The sequence below is a fragment of the Idiotropiscis lumnitzeri genome, chromosome 13 (assembly GCF_059441095.1).
Source record: "Idiotropiscis lumnitzeri isolate Australia: NSW breed Sydney's pygmy pipehorse chromosome 13, RoL_Ilum_1.0, whole genome shotgun sequence".
Lineage (NCBI taxonomy): Eukaryota > Metazoa > Chordata > Actinopteri > Syngnathiformes > Syngnathidae > Idiotropiscis > Idiotropiscis lumnitzeri.
Window position 1 is genome coordinate 17,170,441 of NC_142403.1, and position 27,272 is coordinate 17,197,712.

Genomic DNA, 27,272 nt, shown 5'->3' on the forward strand with positions numbered 1-27,272 from the left:
TGCAATAATAAAAATACAAAATGCCCCAACCAAAATTCGAGATTTTTTTCCCCCAAGAATTGTTTGCCCTCTAAGTTATAAAATTTTTTTTTTTTTGAGGAGTAAGATGGAAAAACAAAATAATATACATGCCATTTAAGGTACTTGGATATCAGGCCAACCTGCAAATAACAATCCATGTATAAAAATGTTTTTAATGCCCCAAGAAATTCATGAACAAACAGCCAATGAGCAAAGTAAAATCCTCTGAGACATAATTATAAGTACTATTTTCACAATAAGAAAAATCTTTTTAAAAAAGGTTTATTTTACGAAGAAAGCTACAATTTTTCATAAATGAGTGTCAAACTTCCCACAAGAGTATGAAACTTGTCCCATATTTTTTTCACAAATTATAGTTCAGTTGTCTTTTATTTCTACGTATTAACAACCAAACAAGAGATTGAAAACAGCTTGAGAGCAAATTTATTAGCTCTCTTGAACGCTTGATGTTTGAAAAGTGTCACAAAACTCGACTTTTCTTTTCATCCATAAGACCTTGAGCAATGCGCGATTTTATCATGCGTTGTAATTTATAGCTATGATGTCTGAAGAAAAAAAAATCCACCATTGTCATAATTATGACGACAACCTGATGTGCGGAAGAAAAAAAAAGGCAGATTTGGAATCAGCGCAAAAAAAATGATTACGATTATTCTTCAATTGTTCTGTTTTTTTCCATTACATTCTGCATGTTCACATTTTTTTCCCCCGGGCTATTTTATCCGGGTTGCATTGACTTTCTCTGTAACTCACACACGGTTCATTGCAGAAGTGAAAAGTGCATACAAAACATTACATCAGAAGACCGAAGTTTGCCACCACTTCTCATATGGTGATTGCCTTATGGCGCGGCGAGCCCCGTGTAGGTCCTCATTTTTGTCTTTATAATCATCATTGTGGCTTGTGATTGCAAACTGTAAGGCAGAGAATGCTGGAAAAGGAAAACGCAACACACACACACACACAAAAAGGATGTGCTTTTCCCAAAGTGAGGAGTTCAATGGAGTTTTCCAGTTACGAAGGAAGATGCATTTCAAAAGTTGGGGCCGTAGTTATGAAGAGAGGTGAGTCTCATTCATCATTTTTTTTTTTTTGTGGAAGAGCTCACTCGGCAGCATCGTCATCAACTGGGACCTCGTTGGTTTTGCCCAGGATCTTGCACAGCTCAGGAGACATGTAGTAGGGCCTGGCGAGGGAACCGTCGTTCCTCTCCAGGTCTTCACCTGACCACCGCGGAAAAAGCAGAAACGAAAGCAGCAGGTGGGAAAAGAAAGCAATGCAGAGTAGCTGTGTGAGGAGTGAAATCATAGCAAGAGACGTGCAAGAATTGAGTAGAAGCAAATATCAGCAAACGCAACAAATTCCTCGTCGTCATCGTCTTGTCAGTTTTTCCTTTTGTTGACCGCCATTTTGCTCCTTAATATATTTTATTATATTCCACAAACGCAATATTAATCAGAATACTGTGTTAAGACATTTTTGACGTCACTGCCTCTTTGTGTTTTTTTTTCTTACATGAAATAAAATTTAATAACTGGAGTTTGACGGAGCATAAGAAATTGAGCTGGCCGAGCAACAGAAGTCCCAGAATAATAGTCATTTGATTTAGTAACAGAGAACATCTGAAATGGAGGAATTGTTAGCATCTCATATGCTACGTGATGTGAAGTTAAGTCTGTCTTTAAAAGTCAGTGTCACAGTGTGTCATGGAAAATAAGGCCACTTACAAAAGCACAGGAACAACGTGTCCACGCAAATGGAGTAGATGCTAAAAAATCCATGTGCGACCAAGTAGGAGACCAATATCACTGTCTGGAAGAACAAAGGAAGAGAATAATAAATATGAATCACGAAAAAGCATTTGAGCCATGCGCTTTACTGTGAAGCAACTGTAAAACATTTTCTTACCACTAGGGGGACCCAGTAGTAGTTTAAGATTGGCGCCTCCCCTTTAAAGAGGTGTATTTTACGGGTGAAGAAGAAAAATGCGAGCGAGCCTGGGGCACATGAAATCAGAGGGAAAACAATTTCAACAGAATGTTCCATTTGAAGGAAATCAGGGAGCACAATTACACAAGACAACGTGGCCTCGCTGCCGGACTTACCGACAGTTCCCGCAATGAGAAGCTTTCCCAGGAAAAGGACAAAGTCGGTTACCTTGTCCAGAACGGCCACACTACAAGCAGGCAGAGGAGACACAAAAAACAACCTTGAAGGGCAAGCTCATTTGATCATTTATTCCTGTGAACCTTTGACAGCTCTTGGGAACGCAAGGAAGGACAAAATTGGACTTCCCAAATCTACCGCTTCATATAATGACAAAATTCGTGCATCTGTCTGGATGTTATGAGACCAATGCATAAAAAGCCACTCCTCCACTATTAAGGCTTTGAATCCAACGACAAAATAACCGCATCATTTTTTTCCCCCTATGCAAAGGGCTCAAGTAAAAAAAATGGCAAAAGTGCAAAAGTTATTTTTTTACACATTTTCACAAAAATCAACGAACCGAATTATTTTAATATAATAATGCTAATGAATGTTTGCCTCAATGTTAAGCATCATTGTGACCGCAGTTGTTGCGCCTGTTCTCAAGTTTTGATGAGGATGTGAATAAGCTTACCGAAGAACATTCCTCATCAGGAGGAAGAACGCATCCTTGGAGGAGACACAGAAGCTCTTTCCGTGTATTGCTATCTGTTGGAAAGACAGGCAAGTGGGTGTGGTCACGTCCGCTAGGACACAATTTAAGAGACCCATAGAGCTGAAAATCAAATGTCCCTTCACTCACCATGATGTATGCGTTTCTGTTGATGAACTTGATAAAACGTTCCAGGCACCAGAAACAATATTTAAGGCAAGACATCATGAAGCGACCGAATGCAGTCTGGGTACCTAAGAAGAACCCGAGCCACGCGTCTCATTTTGGAGTCAACAAAGTCACGGGGAAGCTTGGAATCACTTTTTTTTTAGTCGTTCCATTTTACCTTTCAGTTTTTGATCCAGGTATTCGAGACCTAAGCGGAGCATTTGCACCACAGTGAGGACGAGCGCACCAAGAGACAGTGAGCCTATGTGGTAACTGCAAGGAGGACACATGATTATATGTCTGTGTGTGTAATTTGCATTTTTGCCATATATACATATATGTGTGAGAGTGAGAGAGAGAGATTTTTAAAATGAGATTTGCGACCCACTGTAGCTTTGTGTGTTTGCCTGAGTCCATTCAGCCACCTACCGGATGGATCTATTGAAAGACGCAAGGAGCGGGCAGGCGGGGATGTCTTTGGGCTTCCTCAGGGCCCAGTAGTAGGAGGCGAAGGCTCCAGCCAGGGTGCACTGGCCAAGCGCAATGACAAAGTTGATCAGCCACAGGAAGGCAAAGACGTTGAACACTTGGAGGAGCAAGATGTAGCTGTAGTAGAAGCCCTCGCCGCCGTAGGAGTTGAAGAAGCAGCGTGAGTTTGCGCACCTTCCCACCAGGCCGCTCCCATTGAACGTCTGAAAGACGAAATCACCCCATGTGTTATTTAAAACCCAGAGGAGTAAAAGGAGAATTTAAGGACAACCTCTGGATTGCAGGTGATGTTGTCGCCGAGTTGGCATTCATCATTTGTCGGCGTAATCCTGTAGATGGGAACACCAGACGTCGATAAACACCTGAAGTTCAAACAGGTTAAGGTCGTTGTGGCTTTTGCAGTCGTGCTGAAGTTCAATGCTGTTGTTATTGCTGCGGAGTTTGTAATTGTGACCTTTCTTGGCCGCCGTAGTTAAGCAATTCAACATCAATCCCGTTTTGCCAATCAGATGGCATGCACTTACCCCCAACGACCACTAGGTGGCACTAGCACTCTGCAAACTTCAATTAAATATACCTTCTTCTATATTAGAATCTAATTTTATAGTTCTGCTTGTCACTTTATGCTGCAGGTCTACATAAAAGAAGACAGACACATTATCGGAAGTAAATAAAAAGTTTTTGGACCAATTAGGCGAAATCCTCACGGCAACTTACTTCACCGAATCTTTACATACCTTTGAAAGTTAAGAATACCGCTACTTAAAACATAGTCTGTAATGTTAATCAAAGTTTTATGCCAGTCACAGAGCTTTTTTTCATAGTTTGATTGGTCCTTTGACTTTTATATCTATGAAATTATGGCTTGGACTAGCACCCATGAGTCCCACTTGGTGATGATTCTTCACCCCCAAACATTTGCAAGGCACCATAAAGTGCATTCGATTTGATGTTCATCTTCCAACACGAGGCAGCGCTGTCTCAGCGTATACAAGGATACACGGCAACGACGGCTCCATAAGCGATGCTGAGCGACATCAGAAAGAAGGTGAAGATGGGGTAGATAAGAGCAGTCATGATGGAGCCGACGGCCCTGGGAAAAGAATAAGTAAATAAATTAATTAAAAATTAAGGCGCAGAACATCGGATTTGCAGGCTAATAAATAAGTGTCGAGAGAGAGAGAGCCGTAGCAGCAGCAACGGTACCAGTTCAGTGTGAAAATGAAATCGCCGGTACCTACTTGCTTGCTTCCTTCAGCAGCGCAATGGCGATGAGCAGCCGCCGCCTCAGGAAAATCAGGATAAGTAGAATGATGCCCCCGATCACAGATAGCACAATCACTTTAAAACAAGACCACATAGCCATTTAGTTTTCCTTATTTCTCTTCCGACAAGTCGGAGAAAACCCACTGGGTGGTTAAAGCGTACTGAAAATAAACCACGTCTGACTGAGCCCCAGGTAGACGTTGATGTCCGGATCGAAACCCAGCTCAGAGATGGTGACATCGGCGCCCTTCTTCCCGGAAAGCTTGTGGTACTCCCAAAAGCAGTGGCCGATACCTGAGAGACACACACGGGACGATCAAATGAAATGCGCCTTTGCGACGCATTGGCGAAGCGCGCGTGGAACTCAACCGTAGCCGATGGCAGCGATGATGCTGAAGATGATGAGCCACACCAGCACGCCGGCGATGAAGCGCAACAGCAGAAGGAAGATCAGGCTGACCACCATCGTGATTGCCATGCCACTGCGAGTTGGAATGCAAAAACACGCGCGGGACACATCATTAGGTACACCTGAGACGATCTCCAAATGAAATCTTTTGGCGGACAAAATTCCACGGCTCAATTTTAATGAATCGTGAGGAAGGTCCCACGAGAATGTTAAACTGAGAGATGACGTAACGAGCAGTCAATTTATGTATTTGGAATTCGGGTCATCTGTAAGCAACATTTTTGGCTACTTTTAGTTTTCACCGGTTTTGCTGAGCTTTTCGTGTGCTGGTTTTTTTTTTTCAGCCTTTTGTGATTTTTTTTTTGTATATTTTGAGATCCGTGTTGACAGATATTCTGTAAATAAATATTTTTGTGAATTTTATTTATTTATTTTTGTCTGTCTGCGTTTTTAAGAATCCCGATCTTTTCCAGAAATTCTGGAAAAACGTAACACTTTGAGAGTCCTATTCAATAAATCTGTCTTCTTTTCTTTCTTAATGACGCTTTAACTGTTTTATAGATTGAAGTTGGGTTAGCGCGTATCTTTTGACTAAGATGTACTGAACTATTTTATGGAGTGTTGCAAAATCGAGCAAACCTACATTGGAAAAATCGTCTCGTGAGACAGAGCGGCTGCATAGCAAGGCCGAGTCCAAGCAGAACATAATGTTCACTGAAAACCTCTCTGACGAGCTCCATCGAGAGACTTCGTTGAGCAATCTTGAACGTAGCGAGTAAACTCACGTCAGGATCCATCCCCAGGATGCTGCATAGTCCTCAAAAACCTTTGCGCTAATATCTTTAGCATAGAGCATAAGCGTCGTGTTGCTGTCATGGAAGAGAGAGAGAGAAAAAAAGGGGGGGGGAGCATTAGGATAGAGAATATGATTCCAACGAAGGTTACCAAAGCACCACTGAGAAATTTGCTTCGTTTTCCGCCCTCGCCACATTTTGGGAACATTTGTAGGTTAAAAAGCTCTTACCTGGCAGCATTTTTCAAATCTGTAAGAGTAACATTTTTATCACCATCCCCAAATGTCTGGTTGGATATGTTCCCCTTACTATCGATGAAACTGGGGAAGCACCGTTTAAGAACTGAGGGGGGAAAAAAAGGGGACAACAACTTTTTTTTTTTTTGGTTTGGTTTGAAGCGGTATGGTGAAAAAAAATGGCGACGGTGTGCTCGCGCTTCGACTTACGAGGTGTGCTCGGCCAGATCATGGATGGGCAGTCTTCATTTTTGATGAGTTCTTGCGGCGTCTAACAGGAGGTAAAGAAAACAAACAGTTGTAAAAGTAATGATTACTCACTAACTACAATAGTTATTGTTTAATTTGATAATCGATTAGTTGTTAATTAATCGATTAATTTTGGCACCGAGCGTTTCAATAAAAGCAAATTCTGTCATAGAGCTTATGTGAGAAGGCCAATCATTGATTCAGCGAAACATGACCGAGTTCTAAAATTGCATTCTGTGTATCTCACATTGCCACCATTCCAACTTCACCGGCACTTAACTCGTTCACTGCCATTGACGGATATACAAGCCAAAAAGTACATTCACTGTACCTGACGCTAATTAGCGTGTACTTATTCGAAAAGTCTTACCGCAGTTTGTACAAATTGCAGCATTGGCTCTCGTGAGAATGCCGTCCAAACAAAAGTCAAATTGAAATCGTTGATTGAATAGAAAATCAATCCGAGTGAATTGAAAATGGAATCGAATCAATTTGGGAAGTTTGAATCGACACTCATGCCTATTTTTTTTATTTCGTCCAAAGTTTACTGGATCTAATAATGGGACTGGGGTGTAAATATATATGCTGTGACGTTTTGCTTTTATGAAAAAAAAAAAAAAACTCTCCTACCATGGTTTGATCTACTCCTGGTTTGCAGAAGTCCTTATAATAGTTCCATTTCGTTATGTTCTTCAGGGCATCCCGAAGTATCATAAATTGGACAGGGCAGTTGGAGACACAGCGCTGGGGGAGGCAACACATCGTCTAAACGGGAAGGCCCGTCAATCCTGCAGAACCGAGCGTGCACCGAGCATGCAGTGGACGTGTTACCTGGGTTGTCGGGCACTGAAGGTTAATCCACACTAAAGGGTTCATACATCTCAAAAAGTTGGTATAGAACAACTTGGTTTTGTTTCTGTGAGGGTGCGCAAGGAGAGAGGTTTGATTGGAAAAAAACAATGCGACGCTGTATCATCAAAAGGGCATTCTCAACACGGCGGTCCGAAGGTGATGACAAAGTGCGGGAAGATGAAGACTTACATATTTGACATCTCGCCGCAGAACATCCCGTAGCTGTCCGTTGGAAAGGAGACTTTCTTGACATCGCCGTTGATCCAGGCTGAAAGCATGAAGCGGTTGACTGTCACAAGCAAACTGGACACGTAACTTGGGATAGATAAGCAGGAAATTTATAACTGTTTATTTTTTGTAGTGTTTTTTTTTATTTTTTATTTATTTATTTTTTTATTTATTTTTATCTGTGATTTTTATTAATTTTTTTTACTTTTATCTGTGATTTTTATTTATTTATTTTCTTATTTTTATCTGTGGTTTTTATTTATTTTTATCTGTGATTTTTATTTATTTTTTATTTTTATCTGTGATTTTTATTTATTTTTTATTTTTATCTGTGATTTTAATTTATTTATTTTCTTATTTTTATCTGTGGCTTTTATTTATTTTTATCTGTGATTTTTATTTATTTATTTGTTTTATTTTTATCTGTGATTTTTTTTAACGCATTTTTCTATGAGTCTCGCGGGCGCCTCATCTTGTCCGCTTATCTACATACATTTCTACTTGTAGTCTTCTTATTCCAGCGTACAGTATGTGTCAAAATGAAGGCTTATAATTAATTTCGAGCCCTACGATGGCGCCCCGGGCAGCACATTAATCATTCATTGGTGAGATATAGAATTTTACATGTTCATATTATGTATGAGTAAGAGTATGGCAGGTGTTCGGAATGTTGCAGCCAATAACAATAAAGACTTTTCTTCACCTTGGTCGCTGTGTATTAAAATAGTGTTTTGGATATGAAGACAGCCTTCAAGTGCCTGACAAAATTTTTTTTTGAAGAAAAAGCACTTCAGTCAATGACTATGGTCGAACATTTATCATCCTGGCTCACGTTTTTTTTTTTAAATGACCGAGAGCTTCACTTTGAGAAGACTGAGAGACATGACTCCTGCTGTCAAAGCAGCAAAGATGATCCCCAAATCCCAAGCAGGCAAACAAAGAGATTGCATAGCTTTTGTATATTGCATGGATCCTTGAACAATTAATGACCTTGAGATGAGGATGTAAATGAGGGCGCAACGCAGAGAGAGAGCCATGCAAGAAAGCGGCGCCGTTTACGAAAAGAATAACCCATCCTCTAGGGGAGCCGAGTTTATCAACACCCCCGCACTTCCCACGAGCAGACATCTTGTTGAAGAAGCCACCCTGATATGATACACGCTTGTATTTTTTTTTTGTTCCCGTTCAAGTGCTTCGGCATCTTCCCCCATTCGATAAGTCAAACAATCAGCACGACTGCTTCAAACGGGGCATCTCAGCCAAAGATTTTGTCCGAGTGAAAATGCTCGGATCCTCACTAAACTTGACAAATCTGTATTACTTTCACTTTAGACCAAGTGTGGGCAAGCTGCGGCCCGGGGGCCACATGCGGCCCGTTAAATGTTTTAATGCGGCCCGCCGAAGTTGGAAAAAAATGAAATGGGGAACTTCATCTCACGCCGCGTTCGCTTACACTCTGGTCATTGAGGTTTCAACTATCGATAAACTGGTTTTGGAATTGGATTTTATTTTCCCCTCGGTTTGTGATGACGACGAAATGTTGTGCGATCTAATCGGCAGCGGTGGGTCAAACTCACCCACAAGGCCCAGTAAGATGTAGGTGAAGATGACGGTGACAAAAATAACACAGCAGATCACATCCGTGCGCTCCCTGTAAAGATACAAAAAGGATTGTAAACATTAATATGGTTAAGACAAACACGGCATTGGCCTTTTTTTTTTTTTCAAGGCCGATAAATAAAAAGCTGGTTTATTTTGGCTCGCTGCAGCACACTTCTCTCTTTCTCTCACTCAGCTGTGCTGGTAACCCTGCCTGCAGAAGCAGATTGGCCCGCCCACAGCACCATCTGATTGGTTCCTTGTGCAGTGGGAAGCAGCCAATCAGCAGTAAGCTGCCTGTTTGCTTTTTCACCTCGAGTCACACGCACTAAAACAGACTTTGCCGAAATGTTAATAATGTCAGTCTACTACAACTCACAACTAAAAGAAAACTATAGAGTTTTTAGTTTTCAAAATTTTGACACCATTTTAGCCCTTTTCTCAACAAACGATTATCGGCTTCAAATATCATCTATTAATAATCTGTAATCGGTATCGGCCTTGAAAAAAAGCATATTGGTCTCTCACTACTTTAGGACAGTGACATGTCGTCTTGAGCTTTATTATCCTACTCTGCTCAGAAATATCTGTTAAACGAGAACTGCTGCTGGAGCGTTAACGGACATTCTGAGAGTGAGACATGAAAAAAAGAAAAATCCCCTTCAGGGGTGGACTGTCCCACGGGCGCCTCTATTTGAAGCCGGACTTTGTCTTGACTTCACAATAGTCTGCTCTTCTTAAAAGCGACTTCTTTTTTGACTATCCTCCCTCATAACGAGCTCCTTTTACAACCGTGGGAGAAGCTGTCAGTCCAGCCTCTTGGAAGTCCTTCTCAAACGCAGAGCACTGAGGCGATTAGGGCCGGCACAAAATGAATCTTTTTCAAATTGATTCTGCGGATTATACCAATGCCCGTGAGGTCATCACGGAACGGGTCCATTGGTTGTGGACATTGCAGATATGGTTTTAAAATGATCAATTATAGTTTCGGGGCTGAAATTTCACTGTGAACACTTACACTGCAGCATTAAATATAAATCTTTTAAAATAGACACTTTTTTTTTCAAATTTGGCGGGCCGGATTAAAACATTTAATGGGCCGCATGTGGCCCCCGGGCCGTAGTTTGCCCACACCTGATTTATAGCAAATGAATGATTCACAATAGAGGCACCTGTTTTTTTTTGGGGGGGTGGGGGGGGGAGAAGGCATGAAGGCCGTGAAAGCGGACACACGGAAGACAGCCACCATTTTAAAGGGACAGTAAAGACAAGAGCAGGCGAGCCCAAAAAGGTGGTTAAACGGCAGACAAGCGTTTTCTTTCAATTGTAAAAAAAACAAGAGGAAGCGCTGCTCAGATTGCCATGGCAACCGCTGCCAACCCCTCCCTTTGAAACGTCCCTCTCCTCCTTCAAAGCGCCACACAGTGTACGCTAACGATCACTCGGGCGCGCATCATCGGCGATTAAGATGGCCGACATGCGAGGTGGCGGTTGGCAGCGGGCTGACCTTGCTTCGCTACAGTAACGAGAGAGTTACCGCAGACGTGTCAACTACCCCGCTGTAGGGGCGCACGTGTGTTATTAAGACAAAGTGCAAACACTGCAGAGTGCTGCGGCTCAAAGTCACCTCAGAAGCGGGCGAGTGTGAGTGATGCGGGGAAGCGGACAAAGTGAGAGTGAAAACAATTTGGCTTTGTTGGCTTATCTCAGGAAGGCAGGCCACAGAGTCTGCTCATTTATTCTTGGTTGAGTCACATATATGTTAAAAGTGGATGGCAGGTTGAATAATACACAAGCAGGACCTTCGAGGATGCCTTTATTCGTAAGGGAGTAGGAATGTAACGAAACAGCATTCGTGACCCTCAGTTTGATTATTTATTTTTTATACCTTACCCCCCTAAATCTGTGTTCCAGCATCACAGTGGCGCTATTTTGTGGATTTTCTTTTCTTTTGTATTCATAACTATTCAGTTGTTAATTTTGGGTGTAATTCCTCTGTTGGCCACAAGATGGCGGCACGTTTTATATTCTACACTGTAAATTTCAAAGAAGTTTGTATTCTGTTACGTGTGCATCTACCGAAAGCAACAGCTGTAAATTAATTGTATAATGAATGCCTTTAGGCATGTTTATGGGTGTATATTCTGGAAATTTGGAAAAAAAATGTGAGACAGAATCTGCATATTTACACAGTCCTGTTTCAGTATTCTCCGTTTTCTCCACCTTTTAGAGTTGTTTTTCAGTTCAACAGAGATGTTAATAACCACAAGGCAAGATATGCAAATCAAGTTCATCTCCCGTCGTCCAGCTGGAAAACATATCGATTCAATTCTCAGCTCATCTCATCCACAGTAAGCCATTTTTAAATCCAAGCCTCGAACATCTCTGACAAGTCAAACCCATGACCTTCTCAATTACATATTCGGTATGCTGTAGCACACAACTCTTATTTTAATATATATTCGTGGAATATAAAAAAATTGTGGTACACCCTCAATTTCCTTACTTTATTTTTATTTTTACGTCTGTATTGATATGACGATGTAAAACGAGGTGAAATCTGTGCCCTACTTCATTGAATTTCAGGTTTGGTGTCTTTGAAAGTGCATTAACACGTTTGACGTGATGAAATGTGTGCACTACAGTATGTTCTCTGAAGGTTCTCATTAGGCGAAAGCCTCTCAGCCAAAGAAACATCAAAGTATGCGTGGTGCCTTTACGTAGACGGAGCAGAGACGTGCTCTGCAGAGGAGAACGTAAAGAGACAAGCACCCTTATAGAAGCCTGCAGACGTTGAATTGAAGCGAGATAAGATCGTGCATTACCCCCGAAAATCATCAAAAGAAGCCACAAAAAGACCCTCAGGGAGGTTTGCTCGTGCTTCAATAGAAAAGAAAAAAAAATCTTTTTTTGCATTGTGCCACTGGAATGCCTCAACACCCATGGGCCAATTCATTAGGAACACCTGCACTAGATAAGATTCAAAATAAGAACTGGATCAAAAATGGTTCCCTTGACAAAGAGAAAACTAAAAAAAAAAAAAAAAGCATGGTCGTGCAAAACCATTGTGTAAGGAAGCAGACATCTTTTGGATTTTCTTATTCTTTACATAAACATGTGGATGAAGTAAAGCTCATTTTCCCACGGGCCTTAAATGGCAAACTACTTTTTATAAGTACAAAGTTGCCTTGAAGAAATATTGGAGGGGGGGGGGGGGGAATAAATCAATCAAATTCCAGAAATGGATTAACTAAGGAAAATCAAGTTTTTACAAGTAGATTCCACAATTCTAAAACTGTGGCTCAAATCATATAAATCAGCTTTCCCCATTGAAATGACTGGAAATGTCATTAAATCGTTCCAGCCGCTGAAAAATGTTTATTGGGCTTGCGTTTTTTAAAAATAAGTAAAATAGTATTCAGTAATAGGCTACATTATAAAAAGCATGGATTAATGACATAACGACACAGAAAGGTTGGTCCTTTTTTTTTTTTTGCTTCTATTTCAATTTGCGACTGGTGTGCCGGGCTTGGCCACTTGGGGGCAGTATAATCCAAACATGAAGACTTCAAGCATTCTGAGGGAATCTGATTTACACAAACCCTGATACTGACTGAACTCCATCTGTTTTATGAGTGTGTGTGTGTCTGTGCGTGCGTGTGTGCGCGCGCTGACTACTTCAGACATCAGACAAACTCCCACCACCAGTTTGACTGAGGGTCATTGATTTGTGTGATGAAGCGGAGCAGAGCCCGGCCGGCACTTCACCTCCGTCTGTATTAACCTAGCATGACAAACGATCAATCTGTCACCTCCCAGGCAGAAAGCTTACACAATAGTAAGAATCAATACACGCACGTCACAAGCGGTGACTAGTTTGAGATCGATGTCGTTGAACATAAATGCTCCATCTTGGTTTTTGAACTGACCCAAAAGAAGTTCAGCAATAAATTATGATCGTGAGAATAATCAATACCTGTCATTAATTGGCCCTCTGAACTTTGGGTCGTACTTGCGTGCCTCACCTATAAAAACAAGCAAAATATAGAGGTTAGATTCATGAACAAAATAAGGTACAATATATACGTAAGATACATAACCAATGGTATATGCATTGGAAGCAAAACATGCCCCGTTTTGGATTGTGTTGTAAAAAAAAAAAAAAAAAAAAAATCGCTTAATTTGCAATTTTCACCCACACTACATGACCTTTTGGGTGCACATTAGGGGTTGAATCGCCTAGTTTACTAGTCAATATGTCGACTAATAGTTCTCCACAATGACGGTTTGAGTGAACTTGATGGAAATATTTGACATAAAATAAGACGAGTAGCACAGCCACTTACAAAAAATACAAGTCGATCCTTAAATATAATCAAAGTGCTTTGCATTGGGTGTAGCGAGCTGGGTGGGCTGGCATCTTTGGGGGCTATTGTGGTTTTTCGAAAAAAATGAAAAATGCAAAAAAAAATGTAAAATGCGATTTTAAAATTGTCAACTTCAATTTACTGTCTTGGGTGAAATCATCCTTCAATATTGTGCATAATTTCATACATGCACAACCCAGAAGCCATTGCTTCGCTCAATCACTCACATCAGAGAAATTTTCTGGGGGTAGAAATTTCAGTCAGAGCTTTTCAACTCCCTAATTAATGATAGAAATGAAGAATGCAAAGCCAGAAAAGTCCTCGTTTCAAATGTGGGACATTCACGGTCTGCAAGTGTAGAAAATGGAGTAGCGGCGGCCATCCGACTCAATGAAGCACTGCAGGCAAGAGTATTTGGAAATGGCCGGACAGGCATGCTGCGCTGGCACCGCTTCTTCACAATCACAGCGGCTCTCAAAGGCAGTGAGGTGTTAAGTACTCCAATTGAGCTTTTGGCTGCCAATCTTAATTCCGATTTGTACTTGTACTTGAATCTCGTCCATCCGACCAAGTGGCGTACCAGCCCAATCAGCCATGTAGAGACACGAATATCAACACGGACGACAACTCGCAGCAACGAGGAGCTCTGGAAACTCTCTGATTCATCATCATTTTGGGAGAGCGTAATTTGCATAATTAGCAGCCTGCAAAATAGATGATGAACTCCGTTTGGGCAGTGATGGATGCGGCGGTGGCGAGCTGGCGTGAAAGCGTCAAGTTTCTCTGGCTGTGCTCTACGCTGCTCCGCTTCCACCGAGCCAGTTGTGCTTGCGTCACCAAGCCGCGGCGTAGGAGGCCCAGCTGGGCGATGCTCATGTTGAGTAACGAGAGGTATGGCGTGATACAATATCATTTTAGTTGCCCTGCTAACAGTTGTCGTTTCTAATTGAAATCTCTCTCTCTCTCTCTCTCTCTCTCTCTCTCTCTCTCTCTCTCTCTCTCTCTCTCTCTCTCTCTCTCTCTCTCTCTCTCTCCCTCCCTCTCCCTCTCCCTCTCTCTCTCTCTCTCGACTCGAGAAATGATCACACCAGTCCCCCACAGTTCCAATCGCTGCAGCTAAGAGGCACCAGATGGCTCTTTTTTTTCTCTCTCTCCTTCGAACATTAAGGGTGTTCCAAGATAATATCCACCCCCCCCCCCACTCCTACTTTGGTTGCTCTCAATTGCCCTTTCCGTATCCTTGCTCACATGGTTTCCCCTCCTGAGAAAAGCACAACCTGTTAAGTTCTTGTCTCCTTACTGAGAACCGGCATCAGCATCCACATCCGTGCTTTACATTTACTGAGCAGCCTCCCCCGTGGGATCTTTTCAAATATTAGCAAGCTTTGAGGACGGAGTAGTCAGCAATCTGTTTTTTCTTTTTTTTTTAAAGCCGACTGGGTCATCTCTTAACAGTGTACTCTTTAAAACAAGAGCAGGAGAAAAAAAGACTGCTCACTGACAAGCTTTAAAAAAAAAAAAAAAAAACAACAGCAGGGATGCGAGTTGGGATTCGACCCCCAGGCGGGGCGTTAGCGTCTGAGAGTTGTCAGCTGTTGACAGCCAGTCGGCTGCTAGAAGTGCTGTTGCTGCCATGTGACCTTGACTACTTCTGTGGGAAGCATCACTTTTTGTCCACCACAAAGAGGCTCAAGTGGGCTTGGCAATTAGAGTCAAAGAGGCATTTATTTGCGGATTTATCCAATCGTGTTCTCGTCTAATCTCAGTTTATGATTAACCAATATCGTATACTGACACCAGCAAGCCAAGAAGGGGCCACACACGCATAAAAATAATTATGATGAATAGATTGCATAATTGTTTTCATGTTTTTTTTATGTAAAATGTTATTAAATAAAATTTTTTTATTGTTGTTGTTGTATTTTTGGGGGCGAGGCTGGAACAGATGAATGACATTGCCAATCATTTCAAAAGGGAACTATGATTTGGGATACAAGTGTGGTCATTGCACGATTTAAAAAAAAAAAAATCAGACACTAAGAATTCGAAGCAGTAAATTAAAACTACTGTATTGTCAGCCGTCTTTTTTTACAACTTGGGTGACAATTACAAAGAATGTAAAAATAAATAAATTAAAAAATCTGTTTTGCATGGTGGCTTTGTCATTCGTCGTAAAGACTTCTGCTTCGGGGTTTTAATGTTACCAGCGATTCATTTATTTTTATAACACTCAAGAGACACAAAAAAAAAAAACAGTTTTATGCTGTCAAAGTTTTATGACGATAACTGTTTGAAGCTTGAATGGATTACCTCAATATGTATTTGCATTACTACCTAACGACCTAAAAATGGCTGGAAAGACACGTTGAATGTTGGCAATTATTAGGATTGTTAAAATAAAATATTCTGAAGCTCTGGGAGTAAAGACACAGTAAAGTAAGGACTGTAGATTCTGGCCCAAAATTCTGATCGCAATTTAAAAAAAAAAAAAAATGTGCAAGAGCAATTCTGCATCTCGATTTCCTTTGGAATAAGTCACACTAAGGCTCCCATGAAAGTGTAATTCCATCCACAGCGGTGTCTGACTGTAGTCTGACAGGACTTCATCTTAAGCGTCGATGTTGGCTCGCTGTGGGAATGCAGGATTTAGGGAAGCCGCCCATGCGAGAAATTTCATAATTAACTACGCTGCAGACTTAACGCCATTCTTTTTTTAGTGAATGGAGTAACCATCTAGTTACGTCAGATACCCTGTCCCTGAATGATCAGGATATTATCTTCATTTCAGTAATTACACACCACAGGAACCTTAAATCAAGGATTAACAAGGCAACATTTACTACGAGGAAGACACAAGCGTGAGAGTGTATCTTCAAAACGTAGACGGAAAAAAAAAAGGGCGTAGATAGCGCCATTACTATTTCGACCAGTTGCTCACACTATGACGCCACAAAACGCTCCATTAGCTTGATGCATTGAACACCGCTATGGCACAATTAACCTCATTAATTGACGTGTCTCACTGGAACGGAGGCGGAAAGAACAGGTGACCCATATCACAAGTTTTTTTAAGATGTCAGACGTCAGATTTTTTTTTCTTGCTTTGACATGCAAGCTAAAATTGGAGCTACCACCTCTGTATGGTAGCAAAGAAATCAACTCAGTTCACGATAAGCAGAGGTTATAAATAGGGAACTGTTTAATTCTTTACTTTCTATTTAATTCACTGAATTTTTTTTATGCAATGATTATTTTTTTTATTATTGTTATTAATTTCGTGCAATATTCCAGGAGGTTATTTTTCTTTGTTATTAATTTCGTGCAATATTCTAGGAGGTTATTTTTCTTTCGAAAAAAAAAAAAGAATCACAATTTTATCTTTAAGCCCAACCTGAAAAGGTGCCGGGTCGCACATCTCCAGAGAACGGTGGCAATCAAACTACGACTGACGGTTTGCAGTCGCGATTGGCAGAGCGTTGCCGTCACGAGACGCCAGGGACACGAAGGGTCAATAGCGGCGAGGCACTGTGGGCTCTCGACACCAGGATGCGCGACAACGCAGTGTCACAGCCGAGCTGCTATTGTACTGTAATTGTCAGGCACAACTTGGCTGCGAAAATGGCGAAATGATGTTCCTATGTAGATCTGTAGCCCCCAAATTTTAATAGCATTTAATCTTTCTGTTTAATCATATTATTGTGTTATATACTGGGAGATGCCACATAATATCATATAATAGTTAATATTCATGATCATTTCCGTTTCAAAAGAGATGGGCTATGCAACTTTAAAATAGAAAATAGAACAAGAATTTCTATTTCAATTAGAAAGGCAAAATGGGAATTAATTTATATTTATGCAAATAACCTGAAATTCATGGGAATCTACAGAAATAAAGCAGACATTTACAAAACTGAAGATAATATCTTAAACATAGTTTGTATTTTAGCATACGGTTCGGACACATCACTTTTTGAGAGAAGACGGTAATCCCCTCCCATATGGGGAAGGAATGCAATCTATTCTATTTTGCACAGTTGACTGCATATGACAAAACAGAAATATTCATATTCATGCCCAAATATGACACATTTTCATAAAATCAGCCTCACTCCCCAGTTAATTCCCACAGCAAATTTCAACCTGGAATATTTCCCAAATTGGCCATTTTAAAATCCAACAGAAACTTTCTGCAAAATCCATCGATCCATCCATCCATCATCTGTACCGCTTGTCCTCACTAGGGTCGCAGAGGGTGCTGGAGCCTATCCCAGCTATCTTCGGGTAGTAGGCGGGGGACACCCTGAACTGGTTGCAGGGCACACAGAGACGAACAACCATCCGCACTCACACTCATACCTAGGAGCAATTTCGAGTGTTCAATTGGCCTGCCATGCATGTTTTTGGAATGTGGGAGGAAACCGGAGTACCCGAAGGAAACCCACGCAAGCACGGGGAGAACATGCAAACTCCACACAGGATGGCCAGACCCGGGATCGAACCCACGCCGATGCTGTCTCTCACTGTGAGGCCATCGTGCTAACCATTCGGCCACCGTGCCGCCCTTTTCTGCAAAATGTCCACCTTAATTTACAACCCCAGTAATAGACACTACTTTAAGATGCAAATTATAACGATAGAGATATCATTAAAAACAAATTCAATTCAACAAGATCAACACAAAATCTCACCCATCGAATCCTTTGTTATTGTCCTTTTGTGCGAAACTCAGAATAACACTAATTGGCGAAAGAGCGAGATGTCACTGTCATCACACTCATGCATCAAGCATCAACGGCGACGAGGGGTGACGACATAAATTCATTAAATACACTCACACACACATACACACACACACACAACATACGTAACACGACAAGAGTGGTTGCTACAAATTAAAAAATAAATATGAATAAATAAATAAAATTCCGTGGTGACAAAGAACCGAAAGTGCTCTATCGAAACATCTCATTAAAAAAAATCAATTGTAACTTGTTACAATAGCATTTGTATATTAGCAGCCGGCTAACATTCCTTCACTGGACTCCTCGGAACCACAGAAGGGGCACCGGGGTGCGCTGTCATGATGTTAGCGGACAAAAGAAAGACACAGAGAGGCTTAGCGATGTTGTGGCCAACAACGAGAAAACACTCACCGTAGTACATGGAGGGCACGACCGTCTTCCGAGCCATGACACGTTTCAAACGGGACCGATGCAACGCCGTCGTCGCCTTGGACCTGGGGACCGCATATGCCGAGTTGAGGTGCGCAGGTGGAGGACGGAGGGTGGTGGAGGTGGAGATGGAGGCGAACCGCCGTGAACCCAAAAAAACACGCGGCGGGCGGTCGATTTGGCTCTGAGCTCTCGTCGGGTGTGGAGGATGCTCGCTTCGGCCACGCAGCTCAGCTTCTGTGGTGTTTACAGCTTGACTTCATTAATTATTCCTAAATGCTCTTAAAGGGTCCGCCTCTGTCATTGCTTTGTTCCGCACTAGTTTCCTCGCCTACGCCTTTGTTTAGTCCTGCCGTTATATTTGGATAGAATCAGTGGATATAGAATAATAGAGAAATTTGTTTAATGTTGAATTGGTTTATAACGAATGAACAAATACTGCCGCCTTTGTTTTGGATTGGCAGCGAAAGTTAAGCAAAATGCTGCCCCCTGCAGGAATTTGTGTGTTACAGCAGCCCCCCCCTTTTTTTTTAAACAAAGGAGTGTATCATTTTGTTTCCATTTTAAATTGACGATCAAAAATAAGTAAGTAACTAATCAATAAAATGAGTCAGTAATGTTTATTTATAGAGGACATTTGAACGCGATGTACTACACGCTAGCTTGAATTCACAAGTGAACATCAATGCTCGGACACCAGTGTTGTGGTGGCTGTCTGGAATTTCGGAAGATCCTCGAGCGGCTGGTCCATTTCAGGCGGCCAATGACACGCTTGGGACACGCATGACATTGGAAATAAAATTTTACACATACGGTACATTTAATGCAATTTTTCAAAGTGAATTTATTCTTGCAATTAATCATAAATACAAGTTGACATTACAAATGAATCACTATTTTCTTATAAAATAAAAAAATAAAAAATTAACATTTTAATATACTAATCTACGGATGACCTGGACCCGTTAATGTCCAAATCACCAGCAATTAGCCCGTTCCATCGGCTCTTCCTTTGTTTCCATACTTTGACACAAATTCACCTCCCAGATATTCTGATTCCAGAACATGACTGACTTAAAAACATATATAATATTAACTGTACTTGTATGAATGAAGTGTTTTGATTTTGGGGGTTGAGTGGCACCAGAGTCATGCAATAACTAGCGGGGGAGCCGTGAGCCGCAGGGTGCACAATTAACACTGCGACACGCGCATTTCATCATTTCACAGCTGCATCCAAAAGGAGCCAACCTGGATGTTCCAGTAATTGCAATTGGCAGACATTAACCCCGATGTCTGACACTCCTTTAACATTATTGCACCGGAAAGAGGCGTAATTGATTTGCTTTAAAGACCGTCAGCTAAAAAGGAATGTCTCGGAGTTGTAAAGGATTAATCGTGGCAACGTCCGATATAATTCCCTGGCTGGAAAAACCATCACATGACAATAGATGAGCTTAAATTCACCTCTTAATATCACCACTATCATGTCATAATTACAGAAAAATATACAAAAAACATAATACACAGTAACGGCATGCAACGATGCTTATGTGCATCATACCAGTGCAAGTGATGCGCAAATGTCATTTGGAATGTTATTAGAATTCATTCACCTAATGGCAAACAAAAAGTGCACAGTTGCCTCAATTCAACCTTTGCAAATGACCATTATAGAGAAATTGATTTGGGGGATTATGCTATTAGGCTAACGATATGCGGAAAATGAAGCAACTTTTTTTTTTTTTTTTTTTTAATTACAACAATCTTTGCCATGCAGTTCCTCGCCCCAATCGATGACAATTTCCAGCAAGTCTTTCTCCCTTGAGACGTCGTGGCCTGCTCAGGTTGCCGTGACAAACGAGGAGAATATGTTCGCCGCTCCTCTCTGTTCTTGTCAATTATCTCCCAACACCAGTGAAGCGCTATCGGCTGTTAACCATACGAGGTGAGAATACAGATTTGTAATCTCCAAATCCATCCGCGTGCTATCTTAATTGACTCCTGAGAAGCTTTTCGACCGTCGCGGTCAAAGCGAAACGATAAACCAACAATGCCGTCATATTTGCGTGCGTTGCGGGGATTCATTTGGGCGGAAAAAGGAGCTGTCAGTAATTGTGGGAATGCTGACAATCAAGAAGTTACACGTTTACTGCTGCCGGACGAAATGTGCATTTTTCTCATCGTATGCTGACAATGTGTTCATGTTAGTTTTCAAACCGCTTAACTGCAGGCCGTCACTGTGAACAGATTGCAATGATATGCAGATTAGATGCTTACGCTTTAAAAACAATTACTATAAAAATGGGAATAATCTTGCGGATGCTGAACAAAAGAATCAAATTGAGAACATTTTATTCTATTCCAATAATGTCCCCTCATTTCCAATCCTCATTTGGGTCACAGATGTTGTTGTGTCAGCACTCGACGGCCAAGCCAGAGATCATCCGTAAGTCGCCACGCAGTTCACCGACATGCTGGAGATTCTTTTTTTTTTCGCTAGGTGAGTACTATTATGCCTCTTGTGCTCTGACTGTAAAGGAAATAAGAGGAGCTGCCTCTACTGGCGACGAATAAATTCTGCTGTGTTCACACCCACAACGGCGCAAAACAGCGTTTTTAAAAATCCACGACGCTGTGCCCGCTTGCATGGGTCTGCAAAAATACCAAAACAAGGTCTACCCATCCTCTGCGCAGAATTAGACCGCTTTTCAAAAAAAGAACCCGTGTGGTAAATAAATTTATGACGAAATCTAGATGAGATCATTTTCATTTTTTGTGACATTTGCTTTGTGGTGTGCTGTGAGTAATTTTTATTTTTTTTTTTTACATTTTTTTAAATTTTTTTATATAAACTCGATGCCTTGTCTCCATAAAGGTTTGCAAACACTGCATTATGACTTGCACGACAGTACAACAGTAACGGAGGTGTTTAGGATCATGGGGAGGAGAGTTGAGGATGCGTAAGCTTGCATGAGGAAAGAGGGGGGGGGCAGGGAGGGGAATGCATCACCGGAGAGTCGCTTCGCTTCAAGCCCCGCGCTGAGGTCCCACTCATGCGTGCCGAGTAGAACCGACACTACGTGCGAGCTTTGGTTGAGAAAGGATGAGGGCTCCAAACGAGACGAGAGGAAAATGAGGATACGCTTGGTAATTATAAATGAGACCTGTAAGGGAAAATATGTGGGTAGTGCCTTTTTGCTTTGGGAGGGGGGGGGCAGGTGCTTTAGAATTCAGTGATGTTCTAAACTAAGCTTGTCAATTCGTATTATATATTACTCGTAATATCATGAATCAACATGGGTGCATCAATGCAATGTTATTCAGAAAAAAAAAAAAAAAATCAGTCCCTCCATTTTTAATGTACTCCGACGGCTCATTTTACTAACCTGGCTCGCAGTCTCGGTTGTGCTGGGCAATGACGTGTTTGTCTCTATGTGCTACGTCTCTCCGCTCCAGTGCCAAGGTGTTAGTAGCATCTTTGTCGTCACCATGGTTACCATCTTGACGGTGGCGTACAACAGATCTGGTGGTGGCAAATCATCCTCAGCGTTATCGCCATCATCTTTGTCCTCCAGACGAAAACAAGGTCCTGCGTCTGCCATGAAAAAGAGATCACAAATGGATTTGGTATCAACGCTGGGCGGCTACGCAAGTGTCGTGGATCGCAAGGTAAAGCAATTGCATATTGTTTTATTTTTTTTCCCCATTTAATGTGATGGTGCAAATATGCTAATGAGCGAGACTGTATACTTTGTAAAAAAAAAAAATCATAGTTTTACCCCATTAACATTGTTTTAAAATCATCTAACTTATTTATATGACATATTTTAACACATGAAAAAAAATACAAGCATAAAATGTGAAGAAAACATTGCATGTAGTATATACAGTGAATCCTGCTGGTGGCAGCATCGTGTTTTTCTTCAGATGCAACTGCAACTTTCGACAAATGGGAAACAAGTATGTGAAAATCCTAAAAGCAATCAGTGTGAGGACAAAATCTTCAGATCATAAAAAAATAATGCCAAGAAAATCCTACTGAATGAGCTACATCCCAATTACGAGAGGGTGTGAACACTTTTGCAACTACATACTACAGACGAATGGGGGAGGATTATTTATTTATTTTTGTTATTTATGAATTAATGGCATTTCCATTTCAATCATGAACGATCATTTGAGACATGATTGTTTTGAGTCACGAGGGTGGTGCTGGAACAAATTAAATTCCTATTTTACGGCAATGTCATTCAGGTCTCTCGTTTATGACATTAGGCCCCGCCCTAGTTTCACGAAGAACTTTGCTTCTAATCATTTCTGTGGTTTTAAGGACTTGCAGTGTGTGTACATTTGGCCAAGCGTCTTAAATTCCAGAGGAACAGCTCTTGAGGAACGATACATTTTAATCGATCTCCTTGCAGAGCACCGAAAGAATGATGATCTGTTCGGGAGTTGACTTATTTCCCAATGCTGAACACACTGTGGAATCTGTGGAAACTCTCTCAGTAGTTTATACTTCCTCAATTCATAATTCATGTGTTCGCCATAAAAGATTTAGACATAAAAAAAATAATAAAAAACCCTCAAGAGGGTATAGATTTCTTCTTCAGGGATTATTGCTGCAGTTTGTCACCGGGCCGCTGCAGCTCGTTGACAAACCGCAGCAGACGTTTGCAGCGGCACATACAGTTGCGCTCGGTGTTTTTCATCGGGGCATCTGAGGTCGACTGCTGCCGCATGGAGGGAAGTCGTGTGCATTCACGCCGCACAAAGCCCCGTGCATAATCACACGTTGTTAGCATTGTGCTCCTGCTGCTGATAGACGTTGGGGACCAGTCGGATAGACAATGGATGGATGGATTTGACCGGATTTTATCTTTCCTGGCCCTATTTGTTCATTTTAATAAATCAAACGTGGCCCTCGAGCACAAGGAGAGCCTTGGTCTAGATTTGCACGTTTTACAAACCACAGCCTGAGGTGCTGCTATTGTAAATACACCATCTCACCTGAGAGCACGACGGCGTGTGAAGCTTACAGCTCCGGCTGCCAATGTAATCCTTTTAAGGCGGGGAATAATTCCAGTGAGAAAGAGTCATCCGCTTGTCTATTGATACAAAAAAAAATGACACCAAGGTAATCATGTGATCATAAAAAAACTGGCATTTGAACAGGGGTGTGTAGACTTTTTCAATCCGGTGTATGGACGACATAAGTCATTCTATTTATCCCGGCGTAGACTCTAAGGATGCACTGCAGGACGTGCGCCCTCGTCACCAGCTCGGGCCAGCTCACCGGCGGAAAGAGGGGCCAAGAAATCGACCGGTCCAAGTGCGTCATCCGTATGAACGACGCCCCCAGCGTGGGCTACGAGCGGGACGTGGGCCGGCGCACCAGTCTCCGGGTGGTAGCGCATTCCAGTCTGCAACGGGTGCTCCGCAGACAACGGGAGCTACTCAACGCCAGCCAGGGCACCGTGTTCGTCTTCTGGGGGCCGAGCAGCGGCATGAAACGCGACGGCAGAGGCCACGTCTACAACCAGCTGAAGATGCTCAACCAGCAGCAGCCCAGCCTCAAAGTCTATATCATTTCTCGACTTAAAATGATGGCCTTTGATGAACTTTTCAAAAATGAAACCGGCATTGACAGGTAAATGTGAAAATGGAAGATGTACAACTGCTTCTTAATTGGAACATCCCGGAAAGCTTTATTTTAGAGGTTCCGTTTGGGTTTTGACAGACTACACACAGTGAAAAATTACATGATTGTTCATTTTGATGATTATGGCTTACAGCCAACGAAGAACAAAAATTCACCATCTCAACAAATTAAAATATGACATCAGAAAAGAAAATGAAATCATTTTAATGTGGAAATGAGGTTGACATTGTGCGCATTTACTGCAATCCATAGAATATATTAGTTTCACATTTTGATTTGTGCACTCTCAAATTGGAATTTATAGTACTGCGTTTATTACTGTGTTATTACATAATATTAACTATAAATCATATATTATGTTTGTTGCGGTGTGGAAATAAACCGCACGATGATGAGAGGTGTTTCTAATATTTTGGTAATCATCACGAGTGCAACTGCAACGACAGTCACAATATTACCGCTCTAACGGCGTTGTATTTTCGCGAATAGTGATCATGGGTATTTATTTACTCAACTGCAGCTGGAGGAGGTGCCTATCGGGAGACGAGATAAACCTTCTAGAATAATGTCAAAATTCATTACTTGACTATCACAGTTTTTGTAACGCGACAATCTGCAGCCTTTGGTGCTGCTGTTTTGGTGAGCAACAGTTAGAAGGGGGCAGTGTTTCAACCAAAACATTGATTGAAGTGAGTCCATTGCAGGTGGATGAGACAGTTGGTTAATTAAGGCACAGGGTGAATATATGAGGACGTACAGGAACTAATAGTGATTAATTTGACATATCCAGGAAAAGTTCCAACTCCTGGCTGAGTACTGGCTGGTTCACGATGGCCATGGCGCTAGAGCTGTGCGACAGGATCAACGTGTATGGCATGGTGCCACCCGACCACTGCAGGTACGTTTGCATTTTTATTTTAAAATGAGTTTTTTTTCTTTTTTTTTTTTGTTCAGCCAATTTACATTGAAATCATATACCTTCCTTTTTAACTGCGTTAAAAGTCCACGTCTGACTCTGCCACCTCCTGCTTGAATGACTCAGACAACTAGTGCATGAAAATGAGCAGGTGGTTTGTTTTGTAACAGCCCCACTCAGATTTTTCTTTTTTTATGGCGCCCTCATCCCTCGGCGGCACCAGCGTATTTGCTAACCCTCGGTGACAAATACAAGAGACAACTGTAGAATACAAATTTTTCCCAATGATAATACGCTGGGTAAAAAAACAGTTATTAACCTTGCAGAGAATATTTGCAGTATAACCATAATATTCCCAACCGTCATACAAGTACAAGCTGGAGTTCACCAAGAAGCTAATTAAACTAGCAACAATGTTGCAGTAATTATAAAACAGACTGCAATAGTCACAGGCATAGATTCTTCATCCTTTGTGAAAAACAACCAATAATTCTGCAGGTTAGTTGCGACAGTCTTCATCTGCGTTGTAAAATCAAATCTACGAGTAATGTGTTAGCAAATGTTATACTACCCCCTGGTGGCCAAGGCACATACTCATCACTGTACAGTGCTATTTTTCATCATTGAATGACTAGTTGAAAAATATTGTTGGTCTTTTAACAAATTATTAGCATTTCAACGGGGAAACATTATTTCAAAGCACAAGTGTATATGTTGAAGTGAATTATTCAATGCAACCTGACTGATTTCCTCCGATGTCCCGACTTTCACATATACTGAAGATCCCCCTCCAATCTGTCAGTGCCATATCACTACTACGAGCCCTCCGGCCCCGCTGAGTGTGTCATGTACCTGTCCCACGAGAGAAGCCGGCGAGGGAGTCACCACCGTTTCATCACAGAGAAGATGGCCTTTGCCAACTGGGCTCGGAACCTCGACATCCATTTTTACCAGCCGAACTGGAAGCCCGCAGGGGCAGGAAATATCTCCGCCGCCATTTGGACTGGATCTTGAGATCTTCGAGAAGTGAAGGGGACGACTTGGGATCGCAAGATTCCCTCTCTGACCAACTTGACAGGAACGTTCCGGGACATGATTGTGAGGATAAAAAAACATATGAATGTGAATGTTCTTATATTGTTTGTCGACATGTATAGCTGCGCCGTTTGTGTTCGTTTGTAGCACCGCAGCATAGATTCTATTCAGCATCAAAAAACGGGGAGTGTTATTTACTTGAATAGTCCTCGTAATGTTTTTTTCACTCAGATTCGAAGTAATTATACAATAATAATAATTTTTGAGTACATTTTACAAGTTCATTAAATTGTAAAGTTACTCCAAGGTTGAATCGATGTTTTTGTACACACAGTTCATACAAATCGTATGAAATGAGCTATGTGAAAAAGTAAACGACAGCTTCCCTTGTGTGACTTTTTTTTTTAATTCAATAAACGAGTGAAATTTACTGAAAAACTTTCTTGTAAAATTTACTTAGAATGTCTGAGTGAAAGAAAAACTTTTTCAAGTAAATATCACTCTCCAATTTTTATAGTGAGCTAGCAGAACGGAATGTTACGATTAGTGGTTCTGGATACGCAAGTTGAAATTTTCTGTTTTATGTTGAGTTTGACTGTGCACTTTAACTGGGCGTGGCAATAAACAGCTTCACTGTCTGCCAATTTGCTGCCTGTTGTGAAGTGAGTAAGTGAGTCGAGTTCACCGCTACCATGCGCCGCTTTTATCTCAAATCTCCGGCCGAATGACGGCTCGTATTCCAAAAAAAAAAAAAAAAAAAAAAAAAAAAAACCCTCACAAGTTGAGTAATTTGAATCTCAAGGCACGCCTGTACATCAGCACAGCTGTCTTGGTGCTGCTTTCGGAACTAACATGCTTGTCAGAAGCGGGCTTACGATGCAGGTCTACATTCATATCTCCAGTGGACTGCTACAGAATCTCACATTTGCTTTGTTCTGCATTGGAAAAGAAATAAAACACTCTGGACCGCTGTCTGTTCCCGTGTGTTCCGAGAACGTCTTACGAATTTGACCACAGGGATCAGGGCCGAGTTCGGAATCTTAATGATCTCAGGTGCTCTGAACCAAGACGGTGCAAGCGGCGCAAGGGTGCCATGCTAAATTGGCAAGTGTGCCTCGCTTCCAGATGGCTGAGGCCTTCAGGTG

General features: G+C 41.6%; 2 protein-coding genes and 1 long non-coding RNA gene across 6 annotated transcripts; 2 read left to right on the plus strand and 1 right to left on the minus strand.

Moving 5' to 3' along the window:
• Positions 1-287: 287 nt before the first annotated feature.
• LOC148324791 (choline transporter-like protein 5) lies at positions 288-18,941 on the minus strand. Of its 3 annotated transcripts, none has more exons than XM_088312766.1 (22): positions 18,497-18,941; positions 12,950-12,998; positions 8,952-9,025; positions 7,336-7,414; positions 7,126-7,210; positions 6,925-7,038; positions 6,256-6,316; positions 6,040-6,151; positions 5,801-5,884; positions 4,976-5,088; positions 4,769-4,900; positions 4,582-4,681; positions 4,341-4,433; positions 3,612-3,702; positions 3,281-3,543; positions 3,030-3,124; positions 2,834-2,937; positions 2,666-2,739; positions 2,148-2,218; positions 1,951-2,039; positions 1,770-1,854; positions 288-1,265 (listed from the first exon to the last, which is right to left on the minus strand). In XM_088312766.1, exons 1-22 carry the CDS (start codon positions 18,531-18,533, stop codon positions 1,147-1,149), a joined length of 2,124 nt encoding a protein of 707 aa, XP_088168892.1. In that variant the 5' UTR covers positions 18,534-18,941; the 3' UTR covers positions 288-1,146. The 3 variants fall into 3 exon arrangements, with proteins under 3 accessions (XP_088168892.1, XP_088168891.1, XP_088168893.1); XM_088312765.1 differs by having other exon boundaries at positions 3,030-3,151; XM_088312767.1 differs by having other exon boundaries at positions 1,133-1,329; positions 3,030-3,151.
• Positions 2,027-4,790, plus strand: LOC148324792 (uncharacterized). The gene is made up of 2 exons (XR_015846286.1): positions 2,027-2,754; positions 2,879-4,790. It is a non-coding gene; the product is annotated as an uncharacterized LOC148324792 (long non-coding RNA).
• On the plus strand, positions 18,417-27,072 carry LOC148324793 (alpha-N-acetylgalactosaminide alpha-2,6-sialyltransferase 5-like). Of its 2 annotated transcripts, none has more exons than XM_088312769.1 (5): positions 18,417-18,613; positions 21,981-22,186; positions 23,755-24,164; positions 24,967-25,074; positions 25,875-27,072. In XM_088312769.1, the coding sequence occupies exons 1-5, from the start codon at positions 18,505-18,507 to the stop codon at positions 26,104-26,106; spliced, it is 1,065 nt and encodes a 354-aa protein (XP_088168895.1). In that variant the 5' UTR covers positions 18,417-18,504; the 3' UTR covers positions 26,107-27,072. The 2 variants fall into 2 exon arrangements, with proteins under 2 accessions (XP_088168895.1, XP_088168894.1); XM_088312768.1 differs by lacking the exon at positions 18,417-18,613 and adding an exon at positions 21,520-21,664 and having other exon boundaries at positions 21,974-22,186.
• The last annotated feature ends 200 nt before the right edge of the window (positions 27,073-27,272 follow it).

What these genes read in the sequence shown, in the direction of transcription:
- LOC148324793 (XM_088312769.1), top strand. Translation starts at nt 18,505, where the DNA reads ATGGAGGGCACGACCGTCTTCCGAGCCATGACACGTTTCAAACGGGAC. An exon ending in CAAGTGTCGTGGATCGCAAG is followed by an intron (nt 22,187 to 23,754) that starts GTAAAGCAATTG and finishes ATCCCGGCGTAG; the next exon opens with ACTCTAAGGATGCACTGCAG. An exon ending in GTGCCACCCGACCACTGCAG is followed by an intron (nt 25,075 to 25,874) that starts GTACGTTTGCAT and finishes CATATACTGAAG; the next exon opens with ATCCCCCTCCAATCTGTCAG.
- LOC148324791 (XM_088312765.1), bottom strand. Translation starts at nt 18,533, where the DNA reads ATGGCTCGGAAGACGGTCGTGCCCTCCATGTACTACG. An exon ending in TCAGACGTGGTTTATTTTCA is followed by an intron (nt 4,682 to 4,768) that starts GTACGCTTTAAC and finishes CTTGTTTTAAAG; the next exon opens with TGATTGTGCTATCTGTGATC. An exon ending in CCTGGATCAAAAACTGAAAG is followed by an intron (nt 2,938 to 3,029) that starts GTAAAATGGAAC and finishes GGTTCTTCTTAG; the next exon opens with GTACCCAGACTGCATTCGGT.